Below are 23,829 nucleotides of genomic sequence, written 5' to 3'. Positions count from 1 at the left end.
TTGTATGTTAAAAAAAATAAAGACGATAACCAATAGAAAATCTATGTGAAAACACTAAGGATCTAAACAAAGAAAGTAGGAAGTTCAAAATTAAGGCAGTCACACTTCGTGCTTCAGGGACCTTCCAGCTCATGAGGCAAAATTCTTCTTGTGGAACTATAATGAATATTTTCTAATTCTTGATCCACTGCCTTCTACTAACTGATTTAGATGGTCCATTTTGGCCTAAAGTTTCAGATGTAAATAGCGATTTTGGGTACTCAACTTGAGACATCTTGAAGGGATCTTATGTTTCAGAACTGCTGAGCACTCTCTCTCTAAAATCCAGGCTCCTTTAAACTATCTCTAGTTGGGCACACAAAATCACTTTTAAACATGTAGCTATGAGCACTCTAGAAAAGTCAGGACAGCATGTGTTCCAGTCTCTGTGGTGCAATGCTTCTTTTGCTGGATTTACACTCCTTAAGATCAGCTATCCTCACAACTCCAGGACTACCAAGCCTGTCTCTCTCTGACATAAACACAAACATTTTAAAGAAAAAAAGGGTTTTCTATCTCAATCTATTTTCAAAAATTGCTTTTGGAACACACAGCAGCCAGTCTGAGTAATCCGACTGACAACAATTCCATTCACATGGTAGTAGTGTTTTCCTGTTTAAAATAAGATTTTCCTATCTATGCTCCAGTTTATTTTTAAGTTCAGAAAACACAAGTTGTATGTCACCCAGCTGCTTTTTCTTTCCCGCTCCATTTGCATTTAGCCCTGAAGGGACATAGTTTTATTCACATTTGGATAAACAAACTCAGAAAAATGTAATTTACATGTATATTAGCCTGTAAATGGTGTGTGTTTCCTTGGCTTCACTTATCCACCAATAGGTTCAGTCAATCTCACATCCACTGTGGAGACTAGGACTGAGCAAAGATGGATGAGGAAAAAAAATCTGGTTTATATGTTCTCAGGGAAAAAGTAATGCAGAGCAAAATCAATACATTTCATTCTGAAAATAGAGCCCTTGGTGTAACCCAAGTACATATATTTCCTTAATTTACTTTATAAATGTGTCCTAATTATTACCATACAAAACCCCACACCATTTTAGGTCTTAACTATTCCAGTTTTCCCACCCCCACTCTTAGGCCTCTATGTGGTACTAAGGCAGCTTGGTATTATGGGTGGAGGGATAAAAAATGTGGGGGAAAGAAAATGTAAGATGATGTGATGTGGCATTTGTTTGGGATGACCTGCCTGACTAACTTGTGGCTTCACCATCCTTATAGATTCCTCGCTAGTCATGAGTAATGCATCCATCCCAAAAAAATCTGACCACCACCACACTGTAATGTTTTCTCTATAAACACACACAGTTGCAAAAATGTATAAAAGTACCTGTTCTAGAATCTAGGTATCATTGATTAAAAATACAGTACACCCTTAAAAAGAAAAGGAGTACTTAGAGATTAACGAATTTATTTGAGCATAAGCTTTCGTGAGCTACAGCTCACTTCATTGGATGCATACAGTGGAAAATACAGTGGGGAGATTTTATATACACAGAGAACATAAAACAATGGGTGTTACCATACAGACTGTAACAAGAGTGATCAGGTAAGGTGAGCTATTACCAGCAGGAGAGCGGGGGAGGGGAGGGGGGGCCTTTTGTAGTGATAATCAAGGTGGGCCATTTCCAGCAGTTGATAATGTAGCTTTGAACCTTATGAGGTTAATGACCTGAAAAAAAAATCTCTTGATCAATGTGATAAACTGTCCTCCCTACCCTGCAGATCCTCCATAACTTTATGCAGGACACCCCCTGCAAATAAAGCCTCACAACAGATTAGCTGTTCGAGAGCAGACCAAGGTTGGAGGTGAGTTCCAGAGTCAAGAACGCCCTGCCACTAGTGAGTTATCTTGATCACTTACCGGATAATAACTGTGCTGGCATCCTACAAGGATAGAGGTGGGTCTCTAACACAACCAGAACCCAAACTGGATCAGAATCAACATATTAAGTCTCACTCAGAACTGAAGGCAGCTAGTGCAGATTACAGGTGTAGTGTGCTTTTTGTGTGAAACACTGCGTAACAAGTGAGTCAGTGAATTCTGCACCAGCTACAATTTCTAAATGGTTTTAATGTGTAGACTCACATAGAAATGATCCATCCTGGAGACGATAAAGCCCTGGTAAGGGTGCCAAGGTCCACATTCAAAAGGAAAGGTCACAGCTTTTTGCTGTGTGCAAATAAAAGCAGTAACGATGGCTCCATGTTTATCTGGGCATCCAGAAACTCGTGTCTTGCTTGTTTTTCCCCATCTTATGCACCAGTCTTCTATTATACTCTCGTAAATTGCTTGACTGAGCGAGCAGCGTTGGATGAGATGGATATGGAGAAGAGAATTATTTGCATATGGAACATGCTGTAGTCCATATTTATCACAAACTAATAGGCCTATGTAACCTTTTGAACAAGAGGGTTAACAGAATGGAGTTCTGGGGAATCCTGCATGACAGAACCCTCTGGGAAGATGAGCAATTGCCCAAAACTACCCTCTGGGATCTTTTAGAAAGGAGCAACTTCACCTACTGCTGCTAGGGTCTCTAGTCATGTTCCATCACTAGTATTACAGGCAGCCAACAGATTTAAAAGAATCGTCATGAACACCTCATTTACATTCTTCACCAGGAGATCAACTAATGACAAGTACTAATTGGCAGGCCAGATGTGAGGGGCCTCCACTATCTTTTTACATCAGGATTGACTGTTTTGGATTCTCATCTCCCTGCACACTGGGGATTTGTGCAGAGCTAGGAGGGAAGATTCTTAGGAGGGCGCTGTAGAGGACCCCGTTTGAAAAGGTTGCATTCACAGCCTGGTTCATGTGGATTGGAGAGATCATGGGCAACGGGATAGCTAAACTGGGTTTAAAGAGAAATGTTTAAAATGAAAAGTAATTGAGATTTGTCATAGGAACTAGTAATAACTACAAAGAAGCTGGTGTTAGTTTATATTTAAAAACAGAAACATGAAACCAATAAGTAGATATTTCACAATTGCCCTGACCACTGTTGCTGGTTCCTTCTCTATCCATTTCCCATTCCCTTTGTATGTCTCTTTTTACATTTTAACCCCTTTAGTACAGAGACAGTGTCATCCCCCTGTTTGGGAAGTGTCCAGCACACTTTGGGAGATCGTACAATTTGAATAATTGTTTGTTTACATGGGATTAATTAATTTTGCTGCTCCTCAACATTTGAGCAAAAGTCTCTTCCAAGTTTAGAGTACTGAGACAGTCCATGTTAGCTGTCCCAATAAGCTATCTGATATTTCCCTTATCATGCTCTAACACAGAATCACAGAAGAGGAGAGGCAGGAGTTTAAAAGCAGAGCAGGCTGGTATTCCTTTGTGTTAAAAGTCACCTTTTATCCTGGAAATGGGAGTATACCCAGCCACCTCAGTATCCAATCTAAGACAGGTTTGGCAAGCTTTCTGGCACCAAAGCTCATCATTTACTCATCAGGAGGATTCACTGGGGCCACAGAATCACCAGTAATTCATGAGGCTGCAGTAGTCTTGGGCTTGTGAGGGGCAGGCTTCAGTGAAAATACCCAAATTTAGGACTGTCTGGGTAGGGGAGGCAGTCCTCATGCCATACTAGGAAGTTTTCCATTGTGAAGTGGGGGAAAACTGAAGTTCTTGCAGGGATTGAGTTGCCTCTGCCCTAATTGGCAACTGTCTCCTCTTGAGATTCTGAGTCAAATGTTGCTGGATTGAGGAGTACAGAAGTCAGATATCTCAGACTGAAGGTAGCTTTAGTCTCCATGACCTCTGTGAAGTCTTCCATGATGTACTTATTATTAGAGAAGAGGCCAGACACAGAATCAGTCAGGGACACAGTCAAAGCTGTCAATGTTCTGTGCAATGGAGGATGTCTGCAAAGTGATTGGGGTGGGGATGGAACACTACAGGCTGCATTAGAAGAGAGGACCCTTACATGTGGCCACATCAAGTGAAGAAATAGTTGTAGTAAAAACAATCAATGGAGAAGGGTAGTTAAACCCTAATTACAGAATACTAATATTTATTTATGCACAAATTTTACCTTTATTACTTCCACTGTTATTTAAGGGCTAGATAGATGTGTGTAAATGGAAGATAATGAGGATTTACTCCCAGATTGCTAAATGAGCTCATGCTGCACATCTTCAACTTTTTGTTAAAAATGTGTATGCCACACAGAATCAGTGGACATTATTATTTATTTTGAAAATCAAGACAGCTAAATCTAAGAAACACGTGTTCAAGCTGATGGTGGGATGGTTCTTGTTTAAAATCTGCCACCACATAGAAAGGAGAACTTGGGAGATTCCCCTGCCTCGGATGGATTTCACACCTTCCTTGATAGTGCTAAAACTTTCCTTCCAGAGAAGATTTAGTGCTAGGACTCAAAAATAATTCTAAAAAGCATTTTTTTCTTCTTTTGGAATAAACCAGATTGTACCAAAAGGTAGATATTCTTAAAAAATAACCCCCGCCCCGCAAACAACAACAACAACAACAACGAACCAACTGGTGATTGAGTCTCAAGTCTCCCTACATGTCTCGTGGCTTATACTTTTAATGAAGCAAGCTGAATACTGCTATGTCCATCACTATATTTTTCATTTAATAACTTTTCATTAAATATTCACCTTGCAAGTATGCAGCTACTTGGATAACATGACATTTGCTTGAGAACACAGAAAATAAAAAAATGTAACCAACTAGAATTTTTCCTATTTCTCACCTTTCCTTTTTTCCCAATTAAGACAAGATCTAAATCGTTTTGCATTTCATCCTATGCTATATCATCACTGGGATTTCTCACTCTCTCCAATCTGCAGCAGTGTACAGCTATGTCCTGGAGCCAATTATATAATGCACTCAGGCAGAACTAATCCTAAATAAATGCTTTATAAATACGATTGGTTTTATTCCAGAAAACCCAGGCCCACAGAAGCAGACACACAATTTTAAGAGATTTAGTAGACATGACCTTAAAAACAGTTTAGAAGCTCAGGGCATCTGACTGTGAGGACATCAGTGTTGTACAGGAAAATATTTATTACAAATTTGTGTTATGTGTTACAGTTGCAATTTCATCAGCAGAAACTGGAGCAAATAAAGCATGTCATCATTGTCTTCCTTCCAGGAAATCTTATTTTTATCTCAGCACTGATTCCTCAGTTGGTTGCTCATTTCTTGCAGTTCAGCAATCATGCTGTCCATAGCTGTTACTTCATCAACTAATTCACTGGAAACCTCACTGCTTGTTGCATCTGCAAAAAGTTGCTGCATAATAAAGACAAAAACAATATTTAACTATATTTACAGTCATCATAATCGAAACTAGATGCAGTGAGATCATCCTACAAACAGAATTAAAGTCCCCAATTTGCATATCGTGACCTCTGATCTCTCTCTTTTTTTCGCATCCATGGTCATCTCCCTCATCTTAACTTGACCCACCAATGCCACTTTGTGGTGAACAAACAGAAGGCACACATAGAAGTGAATGACTATCATTCTCTTCTCAGACTCAGAGCATGTTTCCTTTTCAGTCCGCCTGACATTCTCCAGTCCGCCCAGGAAAGCTGGGTTTCTGTTAAGGCCCACTCCTGCCCCTATTAAAATCTTAAGACGTTTTGCCATTAATCTCAGTAAACAGGATCAGACTCTCCCTTCACACCACAGTTCACACAACACTGTTGTGTGGACTGATCTGTTTGGTAAAGTAAAAGTAGTTCTGTATTTTAACTGACTGTCATTTTTTCTTGTATGTTATACTATATATCATTTGTTCCAGATTGCCAAAATAAACATGTTGTAACATTTGATGTCAGAACATGAGTGGGTGGCTGCAGGCATCTGTCAATAATTAACTCAATCAACAGAAAACAAGACGCTGAAGTGTAATAATAATGCTAAGCACTTATACAGTGGTTTATATTTTTAAAACTTCAGTGTCGACAAATCCTGTAAAATACTGTAATCCTTCCTTTACATATAGGAAAAGTGAGGCAGAGAGGTTAAATGATTTGCCTAAAGCGATACAACATGTTAGTAGTAAAACTGGGATTACATCTCAAGACTTCCTGAATCACTCCTTTGTATTACCCACTAAAAGACAATGCTACCCGACAGCCAGCTTCTGCCATCCGTAGTTATGTTGCTTTCCTCAAGTTAGTCTCATTGAAATGCATGGGACTATTTGAGGAGTGAGGTACCACTTAGCATGAATATGGGTGGCAGAATAAATGTCATGCTGGTGATCAAAAGGGAAATCTGGCCATAAATTCCATGTTTTTGATCCAAAGGAAGTGTGTAGAGTAATTCACTTTGTCAAACTCAATGACTAAAAGACAGAACGAAGCCTAAATTTAGATAGGATAAAAACTAACCAAGGGCATAAGGATTGCTATGGGATATATACGTCACCACCACCATCAAAATATAAGAAAATAAGATTGACATATAAACAAAAGTATGCTATGGAGAGCTAACAAGTCACCAACTTGCTTCACGAATGCTTTGTCACTGAACAAAGAACTCCTTCTTACAGAAATATAGATTTGCTCATTTTAAAAACTACACATGATTTTTTTGGACACTCAGCCTAGCAAACTCAAACTAGGAATTTGGCAGGCAAGTTAGGTCCTTCCTGTGTAATGCAGGTAGTCAATTTACACTGGCTCAGAATTACTGACATTACACTGACTTTTTTTTTAAAAATCTGCTACTTTCTTAACATTGTTAAAGAACTAGTCAGTCAGACTAATCAACTAGATATGCATGATTTACTTTAAAAGAAACTGTGCTGATCTGTTCATATCACCTGTATGGTCAGGAAGCTTTAGCATTTGATCTTTAATTATTTTCTCCGCTCTCTCTCTTCTTCTGAAGAACAAGTCACTAGTCTAACACCTAAGATCATTCTCAGTACCTTGAAAGAAAAGTACTTTGTTCAAAATCCCCCCCAAACACTGAGTCCTCAAACTAAAGACAAGAACCAGGTGAAAAAATGGCTATACTGGAGTTACTGCTGAGCAGACATATAAATCGAAACTTTTGAAGGGGGGTAGTATTTAAACAAAAAACAAAACACAAAAATCTTTCTTAGTGCAATGTGACGTTTAAAATTTAAGACAAAAAATTGGAACATACAGAAAAATCAGTTCAGATCACCCAAATAACTTAATCTCTGCCCATTTCACTTCTCTTACAATTGTCAGAAACTTAGACACCCTTATCTGCCAGGAACATACAAGTTCATTTCATCAGTAACTTTCGGAATTAAGAACAGATTTTACTAGACTCTGATTCTTAATCTTCCAAAGATTGCACCATACAGTATGATTTAAACCACCTGGACTTGTGTTTACATCATTCATGCCAGGGACTCCTGCCTCCTTTCAAGAGTCATACTCAGTCTAAAGAAAAGACATACATACAGTCCTTTACTACTTACTGAATCAAAACAGAACACACAAACGGCAATAATTTCCCAGTATTCCCAAGAGGTACTGAAGTCAGCATTTAAACAAATGTCATTAGTCATGGAGTCAGCATATCTAGCGATACAAACTTCCTAGGCTCAGATCCTTAAATTACAGTCCTTAAATGGTAAGAAACAAGTTTAGCCAAGTTTGTAATGTATATACATGTATATAAAACCTATGCTCTGTAATTCACACACGCTAAGTACAGACACAGGATGAAGCGATCTTAAAATCAGATAGGAACATTAATTTTTATTCAACAAAAATATATTCAGGAGCAGGCCTTAATTAAAGAATGAGTACACCTTACACTGTGAAGGGAAGGAAGAGTAAAAGATAGAATGTTGATGGTTGTACAGGGACAGAATTAAGGATGACTGCATAGCTACAAATTTTCAATTTTATTTTTGAATTATCACATTTTTATGGCATTTTCAAAAATGCTTAGTGTTATGTTTGTTTATACCTAACTACAGTTTAAAATATTTTGCCTAGGAATTTAAAAAAAAATTCAATAATGCTGAGTTGCAATAATTCTGGCAGATTTTGCAATCCGTGCAGAGTTGGAGCCCATTGCTTCTCAGACGGTCTCCCACAACCCCTGCTCCCAGAATGGTTTCCTGCCTGGCATTCTTCTCATGGCCATCCACATATGGAAAATAACCCAGAAGTGAAACATAACTCCATTTCTGAAGTCTTCCAACCTTCCAAACCACCTGTGCCAGTTTGCGTGACATTTTCCAATAAAATTCTAACCTGAGCTAAGAATTGGCCTGCGAAATTTTAGGATGATTGGTTTGGTTTAGGCAAAGATGGGGAGAGAAAAAATTGGCTTATAATAGTGACCCTTAATTAAGCAGAAATGAGCATCCCTCTATGATGTAGTGTGATTCATGGGCATTATCTGATCTATAAATGTCTTCTATTTAGGAGGTGGGCTGAGAGATCAGAACTAAAGATAAAGTCATAGAGACTTTTCCTTTGAGATATTTCTAAACCAGTCTCACCTTTGCTTTGGATGACAAGCCACGCAGGTTGAGTCGAGCTGAAGAAAGTATCTGCAAAGCTCCCTGGTGATCAGATTTGTTTTTACTGCACTTTATTGCCACTAAAAGTCAAAGCAAAAGGGGGAAAAACATTAAACACCATAATGATAGCCTGTAGGTATAAATCCAACAGTTAATCAGAACACTGAACAGCTGTCATAAAACATTTGGAACATAATATCCCACAAAGAGAAAACTTGATTAAAAATAGTAAGTTTGCTTAAGGAGAAAACAAAAGCGTAAACAAGAATATGTTCAGTTAAGGTATATTTTAGGATTCCTTCACAAGTCATTCTCACTACTTGTATTGACAGACCCTACTGCTCTATAAAAAAAAAGTGCCATATACCTCCAACACATACACTATGTATACACCACATTCCTTAAGACTGCACTATAAAGCAAAACCTTAACCCTGATCTCATATTTCTCCAAGAGAAAACACACCACACCACACCACACACTTCACTGGTGCACAGATGTCTATATGGGTGTGCTGATTTTTTTGGCACATTCAGAGAATTCTGAGGGATTACTGAGGTATGATTTTACTTCGCAGAAGCCGTGTTGGTTAGTTCCCATCATGCCAAGATCATCCAGATCCTATATAATTCTATTTCTATTTTTTTAAATTTGTAATTACCATTTAAGCCAATTTACCCAGCATTGTTGTAAGGCTTATTGGTCTATAATTCTCACTATCACCCCATGTAGTCTGTTAAAAATAGATGCATTTACTATACTCCAGGATAGAAGCTAATTTTAATAAGATTGGACATTTTCATTAACAGCTCAACCACCTCATTCTTAAGTTCTTTCAGAATTCTTGGATGTACTATATGATGCTTAATTGGCAACTGATACTCCTTAATTTTTCAATATATTCCAGCACCTCTTCTTTTGACACCACAGTCTCTGACAATACCTCATCTTTACAAGAGGAGGCTACTTCCCCGTAACTGGAGATTCTTCAAGATATGTGGTCCCTATTTGTATTCTACTGAGGCTTATATGCATATGCCATACATCTGGAGCTGGAGATTTTGAAAGTAGTAGTGTCTGCTGGTCTGCACATGTGCCCCTGCTCCGCCTCAGGGTTACATCCAAGGCGATAAAGGGCAGGGTAGAACAACCGCACTCTCAGTTCCTTCTCCACTGCGAACCAAGAAATCCAGAGCAGAGGGGAAGGAGGGTGGGATTGGAATACAGATAGGGACCACACATCTTGAAGAACCTCCAGTTACAGGTTAGTAACCTCATCTTCTTCGAGTGATGGCCCCTATTGTATTCCACTGAGAGTGATTAACAAGCAGAACATAGTGAGAAGGAAGATGATAAAACCGTGGAATGGAGAACAGCTATGCTGAACAGGGCATCCATCGCAGAGTCTTGCACCAAGGTGTACTGGGAAGAGAAGTTACTCACCAAGGGAGAGGGAGGCAATCCCAACAACAGATAGCTGAGTGTAATGCATCCTGAAATCCACTTAGAAATCCTTTGAGCAGAGATTGCTTGCCCCTTAATCCTTTCTATTATAACGATAAAGAGTCTAGGGGACTTCCTGAATGATCTCGTCCTCTGCAGACAGAAGGTCAGGGCACCACAGACATTGAGTGAATGAAGGCACTGTTCTTTCACTGAGGTGTGTGGCTTCAGAAAGAACGCAAGTAAGTGCGTGGGTTGGTTGAGATAAAAATGGGATACAACCTTTGGCAGAAACTTGGGACGCAAGTGCAGGGAAACTTTATCTTTATGGAATGTGGTAAATGGGGGCTCCACTATCATTGTCCCCAGTTCGCCTACCCTTCTTGCAAAATAGCAATAGCTATTAGGAAGGCGGCCTTCATGGAGAGGAGAGACAGGGAGCAGGAGGCTAGTGGTTCAAAGGGTAATTTCATCAATATTGTGAGGACAAGGTTGAAATCCCATTGGGGAGCAGTGGGTTGAACGGAAGGATAAGTTTGTAGGAGGCCCTTCCAAAATTTTGTAGTCAAGGGGTGTGTAAAGACAGAGTGCCTTTCCAAATGGGAGTGGAAAGCACTAATTACTGCTATGTGCACTTTGACAGAGTTGAGAGTGAGTTCTGACTCCTTCAGGGACAGGAGATAGTCCAAGAGAAGAGGAATGCCCATGGCTTCAGGGGCAAGACTCTTCTGCTGGGCCCAGGAGGTGAAATGTTTCCACTTGGCCTGATAGGACTGCATTGTGCACTCTTTCCTGCTACTTGAAAGGACATCTTGTACTGACAACGAACATTCCCATTCTAATGAAGATGCCCATCCAAAAACCAAGCTCTCAGGTGACGGGTGTGTGGAATGGGATGTCTGATCCTGCCGTTGCGTTGCGTAAGCAGTTCCAGAAAAGCTGGCAGCAGAAGTGGGGGACATGTAGACAATCGGAGAAGGGAAAACCAGAATTGGTGAGGCCAGAAAAGGGCAATCAGGATGACCGTAGCTCCCTACCGCCCCATCTGATCTTGTATAGGACACATGGCAGGAATGGTAGGGGAGGAAAGGCATTACTGATCTGGTCTGATCGGTGGATAACTAAGGCATTGCCTTGGGAAAAGATGCAGAGCCCTCCCCAGGAGCTGTACTGGATGCATTTGCTGTTTGTGCTGGAGGCAAAGAGGTCTCTGGTCAGATTCCTCCAGCAGTTGAAAACGGTGGCAATCACAGAGTCGTGTAGCTCCCATTCATGGTCAGCCACAAATTTCCTGCTGAGGGAGTCTGCAATCACGTTCTGAGTTCCCAGAAGAAAGGCTGCTGACAACAGGATCTTGTGGGCGATGCATCAGTCCCAGAGATGAACAGCTTCTGCACAAAGTACTGGTGACCTCGTGCACCCTTTGTTTATTTATGTAGTAAATGGTGATGGTGTTGTCTGACATGATGAGAACGTGACAGAAGTGAATAGATGGGAGAAATGCATGACATGCTGTCCTTACCATCCGAAGTTCTAGGATGCTGATGTACATCCTGGATTTCTGAGTGGTCTAAGTTCCTTGTGTCATGAGTTTGCCCATGTGGGCACCCCAGCCATTGAGCAATGCATCTGTGATGATCGTTGTGCTTCGAGAAGACGGAAAGAAGGGTATCCCGGTGAAAACCTGAACCGGGTCCATCCACCATCGAAGGGAACAGAGAACCTCGGGGGAAACTGTCAGTAGGAGGTCCATGGAATGGTGCGTGGGATAATAGGATCTCTCAAGCAACAGCTGTAGGCATAAGAAGCGGAAATGAATGAAGGCAGTGATGTACATGCTTGCTGCCATGTGGCCAAGAAGGGAAAGGCAAGTTCTGGTTGGAACAGAAGTACTGGAGGCCACTGTGGTAATCAGTGCTTGCAGGGCCTGAAATCTATCCTCTGGTATGTAGCCATGTGCACAGAACGCATCAATATGTGCCCTGAATTACTATACGGACTGTGTGGGATATGCTCACCCCCAGGGAGGAAAGGAGTAGGAGCAGCAAGGAGGTTGAAGGTTGAGCCTCTTGTCTGGATCGTACTCTAATAGCCAGTCATCGAGATAAGGGAATTTAAGGACCCCTTGACACCAGTGAAGACCCATGGACCCGTGTGCCCGAATGGTATAACTCTGTACTGGAAGTGTCTTGGGCCTACCATAAATCTCAAGAACTGTCTGTGGGTAGGATGGATATCTAAATGGAAGTAAGCATCTTGCATATTAAGAGCCATAAACCACGCATCTCTTTCTAGTGAGAGTATAATGGCTGCAAGGGTGGCCATATGAAACTTTGGTTTAGGTATGAAGTGGCTGAGATGACAGAGATCTAAGATTGGTCTCCATCCTCCCTTCTTGGGCACCAGGAAATAGGTGGAATGGAACCCTGCACCTTGAAATACTGTAGGAACAGGCTCTATTGATCCTCTTTGCAGTAGGGAGTCTACCTCTAGGGAGAGCATACTGTCATGAGAGTGGTCCTGGAAGCAGGACGGGACGAGGCATGTGGATGAGGTAGCATCATGAACTTGATCATATAGCCATGTCGAATGACATTCAGGACCCACTTGTCTATTGTAATTGCACTCTGAGCTGGTAAAAAGTGTGCTAGATGTCCCTCAAAGAGGAAGGGTTGTACGTATGATAGGATGCAAGGCAACTGACGGCTCTCTAGATGCACTCAGAAATATCACTTTTGTGAAGACTGAGTTTGTGGTGTCGAAGACTTTATGGGCAGACCCGGGGGATGGGACCATTGGTCTTCTGATGCTTTCAAAGATGCTTGTAGAGTTGCTGATGAAAGGACTGAGGAGTTCTGACCTGTTGTGTGGGAGGTAGGTGGTAAAACTTTCACTTGGGTGCAGGTGTATAAATACACAGCGATCACAGGGTGTCTCTGGAGTCCTTGAAGGAGTCGTCAGTCTCCTGGTTGAAGAGGTGAGATTCATCAAAAGGGAGGTCCTCAATGGAATTCTGCACCTCCTAAGGAAATCAGACAAATGGAACCAGGATTCCCTCCTCATGACAATCCCTGTGGCCACAGTTCGTGAAGATCTGTCCACTGAATCCACTACAGCCTGGAGCACTGTCCTGGTGCCCAGTCTGCCTTCCTCTGGGATAGTGTGGAAGTGGGCATGATCCTCCTGTGGAAGTGGGCATGATCCTCCTGGGGAAGATTCTCTACAAAGTCTGCTAACTGACTGTAATTTAGAAAGTCATATTTAGCTAATAACGCCTGGTAGTTGGAGATCAGAAACTGAAGGCTGGCTGAAGAAAAGACCTTGCAACCTAGGAAGTCTGGTCTCTTACCTTTCTTGTCAGCTAGAGTAGAATGTGGAGGTTGTTACCAGGCTTGTTCCATTGCTGCTTGTATAAATCAAGGAATTGGACAGGGGGTGAGAAAACAGAAACTCAGACCCCTTTGCCAGTACATAGTATCTCTTTTCCACTGATTTTGCGGTGGGTGTGCAAGTGACCAGAGTATGCCAGAAAGTTTGGGCCAGTTGAGGAACAACATAGTAAATGTTGCTGATGCCCTCAGTAAATGTTGACTGGTCGCACCACTCTGAATGGTACAAATGCATGCAAGGTATCAAGCAACTGATGTTGGCTCTCCTGCACTTCCTCCAGTGGAATGTGGAGGGCATCAGCAACTCTTTGTAACAGTTCCTGGATCTGACGGTGGTCATCAGGGGAGGGAGGAGAAAGGAATCAACAGGACTGCTACATCTGGATGATTAAGGGAACCTCTCTGGTTCTGGCAGTAACATCAGAGTCGGGCTAAGTGGTGCATCCTCTGACTCTGGTTCTGAACGCCTAGTCAATGAAGGCCAGAGTGTTACCTGGAAAACAGATTTAGGGTTCCCCCAAAATAGCTCACCTATCACCAATCTGTTCTCCTAAGGCATGGATCTCCAGAGTGGTTAAGGAAATACCTGGAGGACATGGATACAGCTTTCCGATAAATGACTGACAGCCACAAGAAGTATTCTTTTCCAAAACAAGGCACCTTTTAATTGGTGCAAATAACAATCCCTAACACAGTTGCCAACATCCTCAAGTATTGAAGAATGGTATAAAGAAATAATTTAGCTTCCGCACAATGTCCTAATCCTCCTTAACGGATGTTTGTCCTGGGCTATTCTTATTACTCTTTCTAATTGCCAAATCGCTTATTACTTTCTTGTTCCTCCACTACTGGCTTATCCATTGTGTCAAGGAGTAGTTGGTGGAGAAGGGTTCTTTCTTTGTGGCTCAACCTAATTTTGCATTCTTGGTTTCTCCCAGTGATCTCAACTGCTGTTTGTTGCTGGATGAAGTTAACTAAGCCCTACTTTACACAAGTGCAGAGAAACTATATTAGGAGTTTGCACCAGTGCAACTACCTCAGTGTAGTTACACAGGTGCTAATTTCCTTCAAGTAGACTGGTCCTTTAAATTTCACCATTAACATCTTTCAGGCTTTCAGCCGTGAAGTAAGAAAAGGAAGTATATTATGAAGATTTGCACAATCTACTCTGAGCAGCAGCTAATTTTGGCATTGTGGGTAGGTGGGCTTGGCAGAAAACTACCACTTATTTCCTCCCCTCTCTTCTTAATTAAGACCAAGGTCTCTAGAAGAACATCTGAGCCCCAATGAAGGGAAGCCAAGGAGCACAGAGATCATAGGTGGTATATCTATCTGAATCTCACTGAGAGGGAGCAAAGACCAAAGAGTCTATCAGAGTCCAGAGCTACACAGTCTACTGAGAATTGCCTCTCAATTTGTATCTTGTCAGCTGAGCTTATTTTGTGGGAGGCTTGGAAGAGTACCACTATAATATTTCTCCCCCAGTGTGCTCTCCCTTTTCACGGCTGAGACAGGAATAATTTTCTCTCACTTTCTCAGGAACTTCCAGAGATCTCTACTGTGTGCTACTCACAGTGTTTGCTGGCTCACAGGCCTTTTAAATGCTGCCTCATCTTATACTCAGGAACTCTATCTCACTGCACCCAGACTCAACTTTTCACATGCAGTAACAAGATTATATCCCAAACAATAGGTGCCATATGAGTTCCAATATCTGAGGATAAGAAAGAATGTATTTTGTTAGTGAGTTTCTTAAGTACTCTGTATATTCTTTATGAATAATATAAAATGTTATGTTTCAGAGCGAACATACCATGGGCAAGCTCTATGGCTCCTTTCACCAATTCTTTAAAAGACGAAATATCTTTCTCCCAATCTGCTGATTGCATTTCACATTTATGTGCCTTGGTGAGATACTGTAGTGACTGCAAAACAATCAATCAACGCAAAATTATAAAAGAATTCCAGTTTAGCTTTATGCACATATTAAACACTCCTCCCAAAAAACTGAACATATCTTTAATATGATGGATTTTCTGAGAGTCAGAGTTTCTCTGAAACCATTAGCACCAGCTGTAACACAGATGTTCACTGATATTGCATCTCAAGGATGTCAGGCACATAAAGTAACATGTGTCTGAAGACAATTTTTATTTTTTATAAATTTGTCTAGACTGATGGACGTGACCCATGTTTGCCAGGTCAAAATAATTAAAAGCATATCCAAAAGAGAAAACACTTACATGTTTTGAACAGCAGTTCTGAACCTAAGAAATATATAGTTAAATACTACAAGGCTTTTTTCCAAAAATATTACCCAATATTGTTTTTCTTAGACTGAGCTATTGCTTTGATACTGCATTGATTCCCAAAAGCAAACAGAAGTATAGAAAATGAATGTAAACAGTAATCAAGGAAGAATTTTCATAAGCAGGAAACTATAAGGAAAAACAAATATGATACCAATTTATTAAACAAATGTATAAATGAAAAAAAAAGTGATTCTGGTAATAACCACACTTTCAATACAATTTCTGTCCTTAGTATAACAATGGAACAAATAAAGGGAAAGAAAATATCTAAGATGTAACAGAACCATAAGCACTGATCACTCTGAGTTTATGAAGACCATTTCTTGCCAGACAAATGGGAACATAAATGGGAAATAGGAATCCAGTGCTGTACTACAAGGATCTGGTCGTATTCAACATCTTCACTATCTGGAAAAGGGAATTGTGATACATGAAGTGGGGGGCAGTAGCTCCCTTTGATGGACACTCAGCCAGCCAGCTAGCTAGCTATAAAATCCCTCTTGGTCTGTTCTCTGGTTGTTTCACCTGTAAAGGGTTAACAAGCCCAGAGGTAAAAGAAAGCAGAGAACAGACCAAGAGGGATTTTACAGCTAAGTGGCTGGCTAGGTGTCCATCAAAGGGAGCTACTCCCCCCACTTCTTGTATCACAGGAATCAACAGCACATTAATGAAATTTGCAGATGAAAAACTGGAAGGAAGCTATGAACACAAAGAGAAATAATATCAAGGGATGCAGAGAGATTAGATACACTGAAAAAAACCAAAACAAAATGAGATGCATTTTGTCAATGTAGAGGCTTATACATCAGGTGAAAAATAATCTAAAAAACACACAGCTCAGTGAGTGGGAGAAATTTAAAAAGGAGAAAATAATGATTGCTTGCTATTTTTTCCTTCTCACAGGGGGTGGAGTGTTACTAAAAATAAAAATTAAACATATTGTGTGAAAAAATTGAAGATGCTAAAGTTCTATCACTTGATTAAATGATGGACTAAGAGGGGCATTATAACAGTGTACTACCATCTGAAGAGTCTAAACAGAAGGGAGAAGAAACATCTTAAAGCCATATATAAATTTCATCATTAGAAGCTTTTAAAAACAAGTTGGACAATCACCTGTCAGGGATGGTCTAGGTTTACTTGGTCCTGCCACAGCACAAGGGGCTGGACTTGATGACTTCTCAAGGTCCCTTCCAGCCCTACATTTCTATGATTCTATGGATATTAGAAGCAATGCAGCGAAGATTGGTCATTAGACGCTAAGGGGACCAAGTCCCAACAATAATGTTCCAGCAGTACTGCCTGCTCCCACAGGGGGCCTCTGATGGAGCTGGAACTTACAAGCCTCTGAAGGACCCATACATCTGGCTGTCATCAGGGAATTTTGGCCCTGATGCAGGTAGTAGATAGAGGAGGAACACAATGGGGAATACAGGTTTCTGTAGGGCTAGTCCCAGAGAGGCAGCATATAGGGCTGCCTGCAAATGCTTCCTTGCTGCCACCTCATTTTCCAGGCCCAGCAACAAACGGTTGAGTATGTGGGTGTCAGGCAGGAAGGGAAAAAGATCTGAGGCTGAAGGGTTGTGTGTGTGTGTTTTCTGAGCTTGGATGTATTTGGAGAGAGATGGTACTGAGCCATGGAGAGTTTAATTGCAAATGGGAAGGGTTCTTGGCCTCATGGGCAAGTGTGAGTTGGTGTTAGATTGGAGGGAATTGTGAAGGCTTTAGAAGATTCTGAAGTGGGAGAGGGATGCACTGGGTTAAGCACAGGAGAAAACTGACTGAATTGGTGAAGGAGGCTGTGAGTAGATTGGTGTGTGTGCAAGAGAAAGAGAGTGTATGCTGGGTTAAAAACTAGATCAGAGGGGTGGAGGTTGGGAGGAGGAGAGAACAATGAAGGAGTGACTGAGGGATAAATATTTTCTCCCATACCACCATTTGCTATAAAAGGTATCCCAGTTTTTCATTCTGAAAGTACAGGAGTGGCACCTTTTACTTCCCACTTCCCCATCAACCACATTCTTCCCCCAAAATATGCTTCCTTACCAGTGTCCCTATATTTCATTTTGAAACACTGATTAACATGAAGGAGAGTGTGGTGGATTATTACCTGCCGCCTCAGCAACTATTTTGGACACCAGCCACCACCAGAATAGAGAGATGAAATTAGGAAAGGAAAAATTTAGTCTGAATACCAGGAAAATCTTAACAGCAGCCAGATGTATGAGGCTGTGGAGTAGTCTCCCAAGGGAACTGCTGGAAGCCTCATTGCTTGAGTCTTTTAAACCTCAACTAGAACATTTTTTAGTGTTGTGTTCAAAGGGGACAGATGTGCATTTGCAGGGAGAGGGACAAAATGATCTAATAGGCCTTTTCCTGTCTTTATCATCTATGATGCTACGAAAACTGCAAACATTATTTTATATTCTATTCAAGCTCTTTGCTTCTTTCACACTATATGGCTTTTGAAAAATTGCAATAGACAGCTACTTTGATTTAATGCCCAATAGGCACAGGAAAACCTTCAAATTTTGTACAATATAGTAGAAGTTTTATAAATTGATACTGTAAATTAATTCAAGTTGTGCCTGTAGAGACTTTAGTTTTTCAGTTCTCTTTCATGCTCCGTCTACACTAAAATACAACCATGTCAGGAAACTGTCAAAAGTGTACCCTAACTTTTACAAATATGGTCCGAATTTGCAGGGTAGATTAGATTTTAACCATGTTTCATAACCAGTCTGGTTATGATACATAGTTAAAGTCCTGTCTCCTCTACATACTGAAACCACATTTATAACTGGGTTAGGGGAAGACCATGATGTAACCGGGCTCCCTGACATGACTACATTTATAGTGTAGATAAGCCCTGAGTTACTTTTTGTGTCTGATTAGTATTTAGGGATGCATTACATGATATTGCAACTTCCGTGCTTCTGAATGCAAAAAGGGCAAAATCATTTTCATCTCTAAAGGAAAAAATGGAAAGGAGAGAGGGAGAATCAGAGTCAGAGGAAAGCAAGTGAGGGCTAAAGCATGCAAGTTAACAGAGGAGAGTTTGAAGAGAACAGAATGAGGAAGGACAAAGTGACTAGAAGTACACTACCATGGACGTGTGAACCACAAGCCCAACAATCTGCATCATGTACTTATCACAGAATATTGAGCAATCTTCCCGCCTGACATTTCTACCCTGGTCAAAGAGTGCCATTAGGAAAGACATACTGAATGCTGACATTTTATATTTTCAGGTTCAGTGAAGATCTGATAACCTAGAGATATTTTGGGAGTGTGCACGGGTATGTGAATTTTGGAAACTTAATACCAAATTGCAAAGCACCATCCAGCATGAACAACAAAGTAAGCACTCCAGTTGTGTAGCAGTTATTTTGGAAATGCAATCACTCTAGCCTCAATTTATGATCTAACTGAGAGATCGAGGGAATGGTGATGACCTGGGATTAGAGGCTAATAGAAACAGATTAATATTAGGACAGACAACTGTACACAGGCCTTGACACCTCAACAGATTAAGAATTAAGTGGAGGAAGTAAACCCACTTTAAGCTAAATAGAAACAAGGCATTCTTCTTCTGGAATGTGTCCACATGGAATAGTTCAGGATTAGCTGTTTCTGAATTACTGCAGTGTAGACGAGCCCTAAATATATTTTCACACTATGATCCCAGAACTGAGTTTGGTAACTTATGATGACTCAGTGAGCCACTGTTTTCTGAAGGCTGCAGCCTTATTGCCAGAATCTAAGCTTTGAGTTAAAATTAAATCTCTAGCCATTATGGTTGCAATGAAAACCTTCAAAATATCAACCTAGTGTCACCAACAGATGCTGTAATAGGAAATTTCTTCTTCTGAAGAAAAAAAATGTCCAAGTCTAGAATGATAGAATTATGCATATTTAAAAAAACAAACTGACGGAAAATTTAAAAATCTTCCTCCCCCCTAAAGAAAATATATACTTGGAGGAAAAAACCCCAAAAGAACAGAATGCCTGCAGCAAAATGGAGGAACAGTTGCAAAGTGTGTTCTGTATCTTGCTTCAGTAGCTGGTCTACTAGAGGATAACAGCCTTCTATTACTATAACAAACTCACATTTTAGGAAAACAAAACAAAACAAAAACAAACAAACAAAAAGCAACCTCAACATTTACCTTTTCAGTATCTTCAGGGTTATCACTCTGTCCATTTCCACAGAGTCTGGCATACAGTCTCCAGATGTCTGCATCACCAGTCACTCTAGAAGTCACTCTGCCAAACAGCTCCTGCAATTTCCCCTTCAACCCCGTTGCCACCTCTCCATTACGATCAGGCATTCCATCCACCACTGCCCTGACCAGAATATTCAGCACCTTAGAAAGCAGAAAAATCTTTCATTTATATTCTGATAAACACTGTCATAAATATAAAGGGAAGGGTAAACCCCTTTGAAATCCCTCCTGGCCAGGGGAAAGCTCCTCTCACCTGTAAAGGGTTAAGAAGCTAAAGGTAACCTCGCTGGCACCTGACCAAAATGACCAATGAGGAGACAAGATACTTTCAAAAGCTGGGAGGAGGGAGAGAAACAAAGGCCTGTGTGTCTGTCCATATGCTGGTTTCTGCCGGGGATAGACCAGGAATGGAGTCTTAGAACTTTTAGTAAGTAATCTAGCTAGGTATGTGTTAGATTATGATTTCTTTAAATGGCTGAGAAAAGAATTGTGCTGAATAGAATAACTATTTCTGTCTGTGTATCTTTTTTGTAACTTAAGGTTTTGCCTAGAGGGGTTCTCTATGTTTTTGAATCTAATTACCCTGTAAGATATCTACCATCCTGATTTTACAGGGGGGATTTCTTTATTTCTATTTACTTCTATTTTTATTAAAAGTCTTCTTGTAAGAAAACTGAATGCTTTTTCATTGTTCTCAGATCCAAGGGTTTGGGTCTGTGGTCACCTATGCAAATTGGTGAGGCTTTTTATCCAACATTTCCCAGGAAAGGGGGGGGTGCAAGCGTTGGGAGGATTGTTCATTGTTCTTAAGATCCAAGGGTCTGGGTCTGTAGTCACCTAGGCAAATTGGTGAGGCTTTTTACCAAACCTTGTCCAGGAAGTGGGGTGCAAGGTTTTGGGAAGTATTTTGGGGGGAAAGACGCATCCAAACTGCTCTTCCCCAGTAACCAGTATTAGTTTGGTGGTGGTAGCGGCAAGGACAAAGGGTGGAATATTTTGTACCTTGGGGAAGTTTTGACCTAAGCTGGTAAAGATAAGCTTAGGAGGTTTTTCATGCAGGTCCCCACATCCGTACCCTAGAGTTCAGAGTGGGGGAGGAACCTTGACAAACACCAACAAGTTTTGGCTTTTGATATCTCTGCAACATTTGCAACACTTCAGTATATATTCACTGATAATTTAGTAAATTACAAAGACTTTACAACACAAAGATGGCAAACTAATCTTACAAAATTGTTCTTATACGATATGGGATACTAAAAAGTATATTATGAGTGAAGTTCACCCATTTAATCCTCATTTAGACTTTTTGCAAAGGAGTTTTATGGGTGGAGCAAGTATGCAGGAGGCTTCTGTCCTCCCTCCAGTGAGCAGTGGTGGGAATTTTGTGCTTTCCCAAAAAAGCTGGTGTAAAAGGGGGCTTTAGGAGTGGTCCAGGAGCAGGATGCTGCATGTGAGAGATACAATTTTAGATTATAAGTGGGACTTGGAGCACCACCTATTATTAAGGTTGCCTGACCCGTCTCATCATAAGACCCTGTTTTCAAGTACTTGGAATTTAACTGAACTTTAATTGTTTTGGCTGAAATTTTCCAAGCTGGGGGTCTGCCTCAGGCTGAATTTACTGGAAAATTTCTACAAATTCAGAGCAGCCATTTCCAAGAACAAAGTCAGGGAAAAATACATTGTTATGCTCATGTTAAAAATTTCTGGCAAACTTTTCTTTGAGAGTCTCTACTGTCTCCATGCTTTGGAGCAGGGATTTGAAATTTGGCAGGGGATGACCTTCGTGTCAGTGATGTGTCTTTTGCCCAACCTGTGAAAATCTGGCAATTTGTCCAAGTTATAAATCTTTGAAAAAAAATCAAAGTCTGCACATGCTCAGTGGAGACTTACTAGAGCTTTGCAGCTTACTTCCCTGAAGATTCAGTCTGCACTGAGCATACACCAGCCTAGGGCTGAGCAGGACTTTCTCTGCATCTGTAGCTCTGGGGTGCTGCAGGCTGAGCTGAGGCTAGGCACAGGAGTTGAGAGCAGGGGCCCTGTCTTTCCCGGGCTGCTAATGCCACCCTGCTGGGCTGAGACAGCAAGGAGGATGCTGCCTCATTTGAATAGGCAAGATAGGACAAGAGTCGGACTAGGGAGGTGGAAAAAGTAGATCAGGATGAAGACTGAGGCTGGGAGACAGGTAGGAAAAAAGGGTAGGGTTGGGGGGAGGGAGGTGTTGCATAGACAACCTTAATTTTGGTATTTTCTGACTTCTGACTGCTTGGCATTGCAACCTTTAATAACGTTCTTTAACCTAGGTTTTTTTCCTGTATAATATTAATAAATCATTTAGATTAAATATCAAAGAAATAATACTAATTGGCATTTCCTAACAATAAGACACTTTTTTGATAATAAAATCCATACTGTGATTGGGATACAGAATATTAATCCTGCTAGAAAGCTACATTTATGACTACTCAGAATGATTTACTGATGTACAACGATCCTGCTAAAAGTATGAAAGGCTAGAACCCTTAAAAATGGAGATGGGTACAGGATATTGAAAACACTAAGTTATAACACATTCTGTGCTATTAATCGTAATTGTTGTATTTATAAGAATCAATATTACACATTCCAAACAATGTTACCTTAAACTAGCAAACAAACAACATTTATTTTTCATGACACAGATAAATGTTTCTATTACAAATATTTTTCTCAACAGTATAATTGGATTACACTGTTTGGTCAAAACCAACAGCAATCAAGTGATTCTCAATTATGTATTTCAAATTCCTGGTCAGTAGCATAGTAAATTTAAAATGGGTGATATTACAAAATAAGTCTACCAAACTATTACAAGCCAATAATAGAAAAGAACGCAACCATAAAAAAAAACCCTAAATGAAAAATTCCAATAACTTTCTATTCAGCATTGTTATCAAACTATGGTAGCGAATTAACATTTTTATTTAATCTTTTTAAAAAACACTAATATATATTTTATAAAATAAATTATCTAAACTATTGTGTGAGGGCTGATCTGTTCTTCCTCTCTACTAATCAGCAGTCAGCCTTTCACTCTTGAAGATAGTCGTAGGAAACAAAAAGTTTAGTAGGGATATTGAGGGAATGACAACTATACAGAATAATTTTGTGGAAAATATGCCCAAATATTAATAGGGCTGTAGTCCTGCTGAGCCCATAAGTTCCAATACCTATACCTAGATATTTTTAGCTTTTTTAAAAAGACAGTGTCATGCAACAGTTACGTCCTTGAAATATGCCAGTGAGTAATGTAAACACACTATATTCTATTGCTATATCACACTCAATAGTATAAAACAGATAAATAATACATTAAAGTATAGGTTCTACTTGAAAAGGGGCTAAAACATAATCATGTCTTGGTTATATTGCCTGTTAAAAATATTTTTGTTAGAATTGCAAGTGAATCTAAACACCAAAACAGGATTAGCAATCAAGGCACAATTTTCTACTTTCAGAACACAATTTTAATGGTTAAACTTTTAATTAAATGTCCTCTGAGGGAAGTTAAATTGTCATATCCACTAATACTCCAGCACAGTCAATAGATGCTAAGTTAAAAAGGATCCTGTGCAAGCAAACTGCTTTTATTTTCCTTATGTCTGCTTAATCAGTTATGCCTCATATGACCACTGTACAAAGCACATGTGTGTTTAACGGTTCTCCACTATACCAGGATTCCACCTCCTTTCTCTTATTTTTTGTGCCTCACACTAATTAAAAAACAAAACAAAAACACAAGAAAAAAAAACTACCCTAAAACATCTTAACTGATGTTAATCTCATTTCACAATTACTATGTTGTACCAATAGAATATAGTGTGTTTACATTACTCACAGCTCCTTTCAT

At 40.2% G+C, this 23,829-nt stretch overlaps 1 protein-coding gene across 2 annotated transcripts in view; it reads right to left on the bottom strand.

Annotated features, from left to right (window-relative positions):
• Positions 1-5,084: 5,084 nt before the first annotated feature.
• Positions 5,085-23,829, bottom strand: part of TTC27 (tetratricopeptide repeat domain 27) — a 184,823-nt gene continuing 166,078 nt past the window's right edge. For both annotated transcript variants that reach the window (XM_084622456.1, XM_084622457.1), the window contains 4 exons: positions 19,881-20,078; positions 15,213-15,324; positions 8,547-8,647; positions 5,085-5,332 (listed from right to left, as the gene is read on the bottom strand). In XM_084622456.1, the coding sequence (XP_084478582.1) occupies positions 5,210-5,332; positions 8,547-8,647; positions 15,213-15,324; positions 19,881-20,078 (534 nt within the window). In that variant the 3' untranslated portion in view covers positions 5,085-5,209. The remainder of the gene's footprint in view (positions 5,333-8,546; positions 8,648-15,212; positions 15,325-19,880; positions 20,079-23,829) is intronic.

Source organism: Lepidochelys olivacea (genome assembly GCF_965140295.1).
Source record: "Lepidochelys olivacea isolate rLepOli2 genome assembly, chromosome: 3".
NCBI lineage: Eukaryota > Metazoa > Chordata > Testudines > Cheloniidae > Lepidochelys > Lepidochelys olivacea.
Note: the sequence above shows the minus strand (reverse complement) of the source record. Positions and strands in the feature narration are given on the sequence as shown.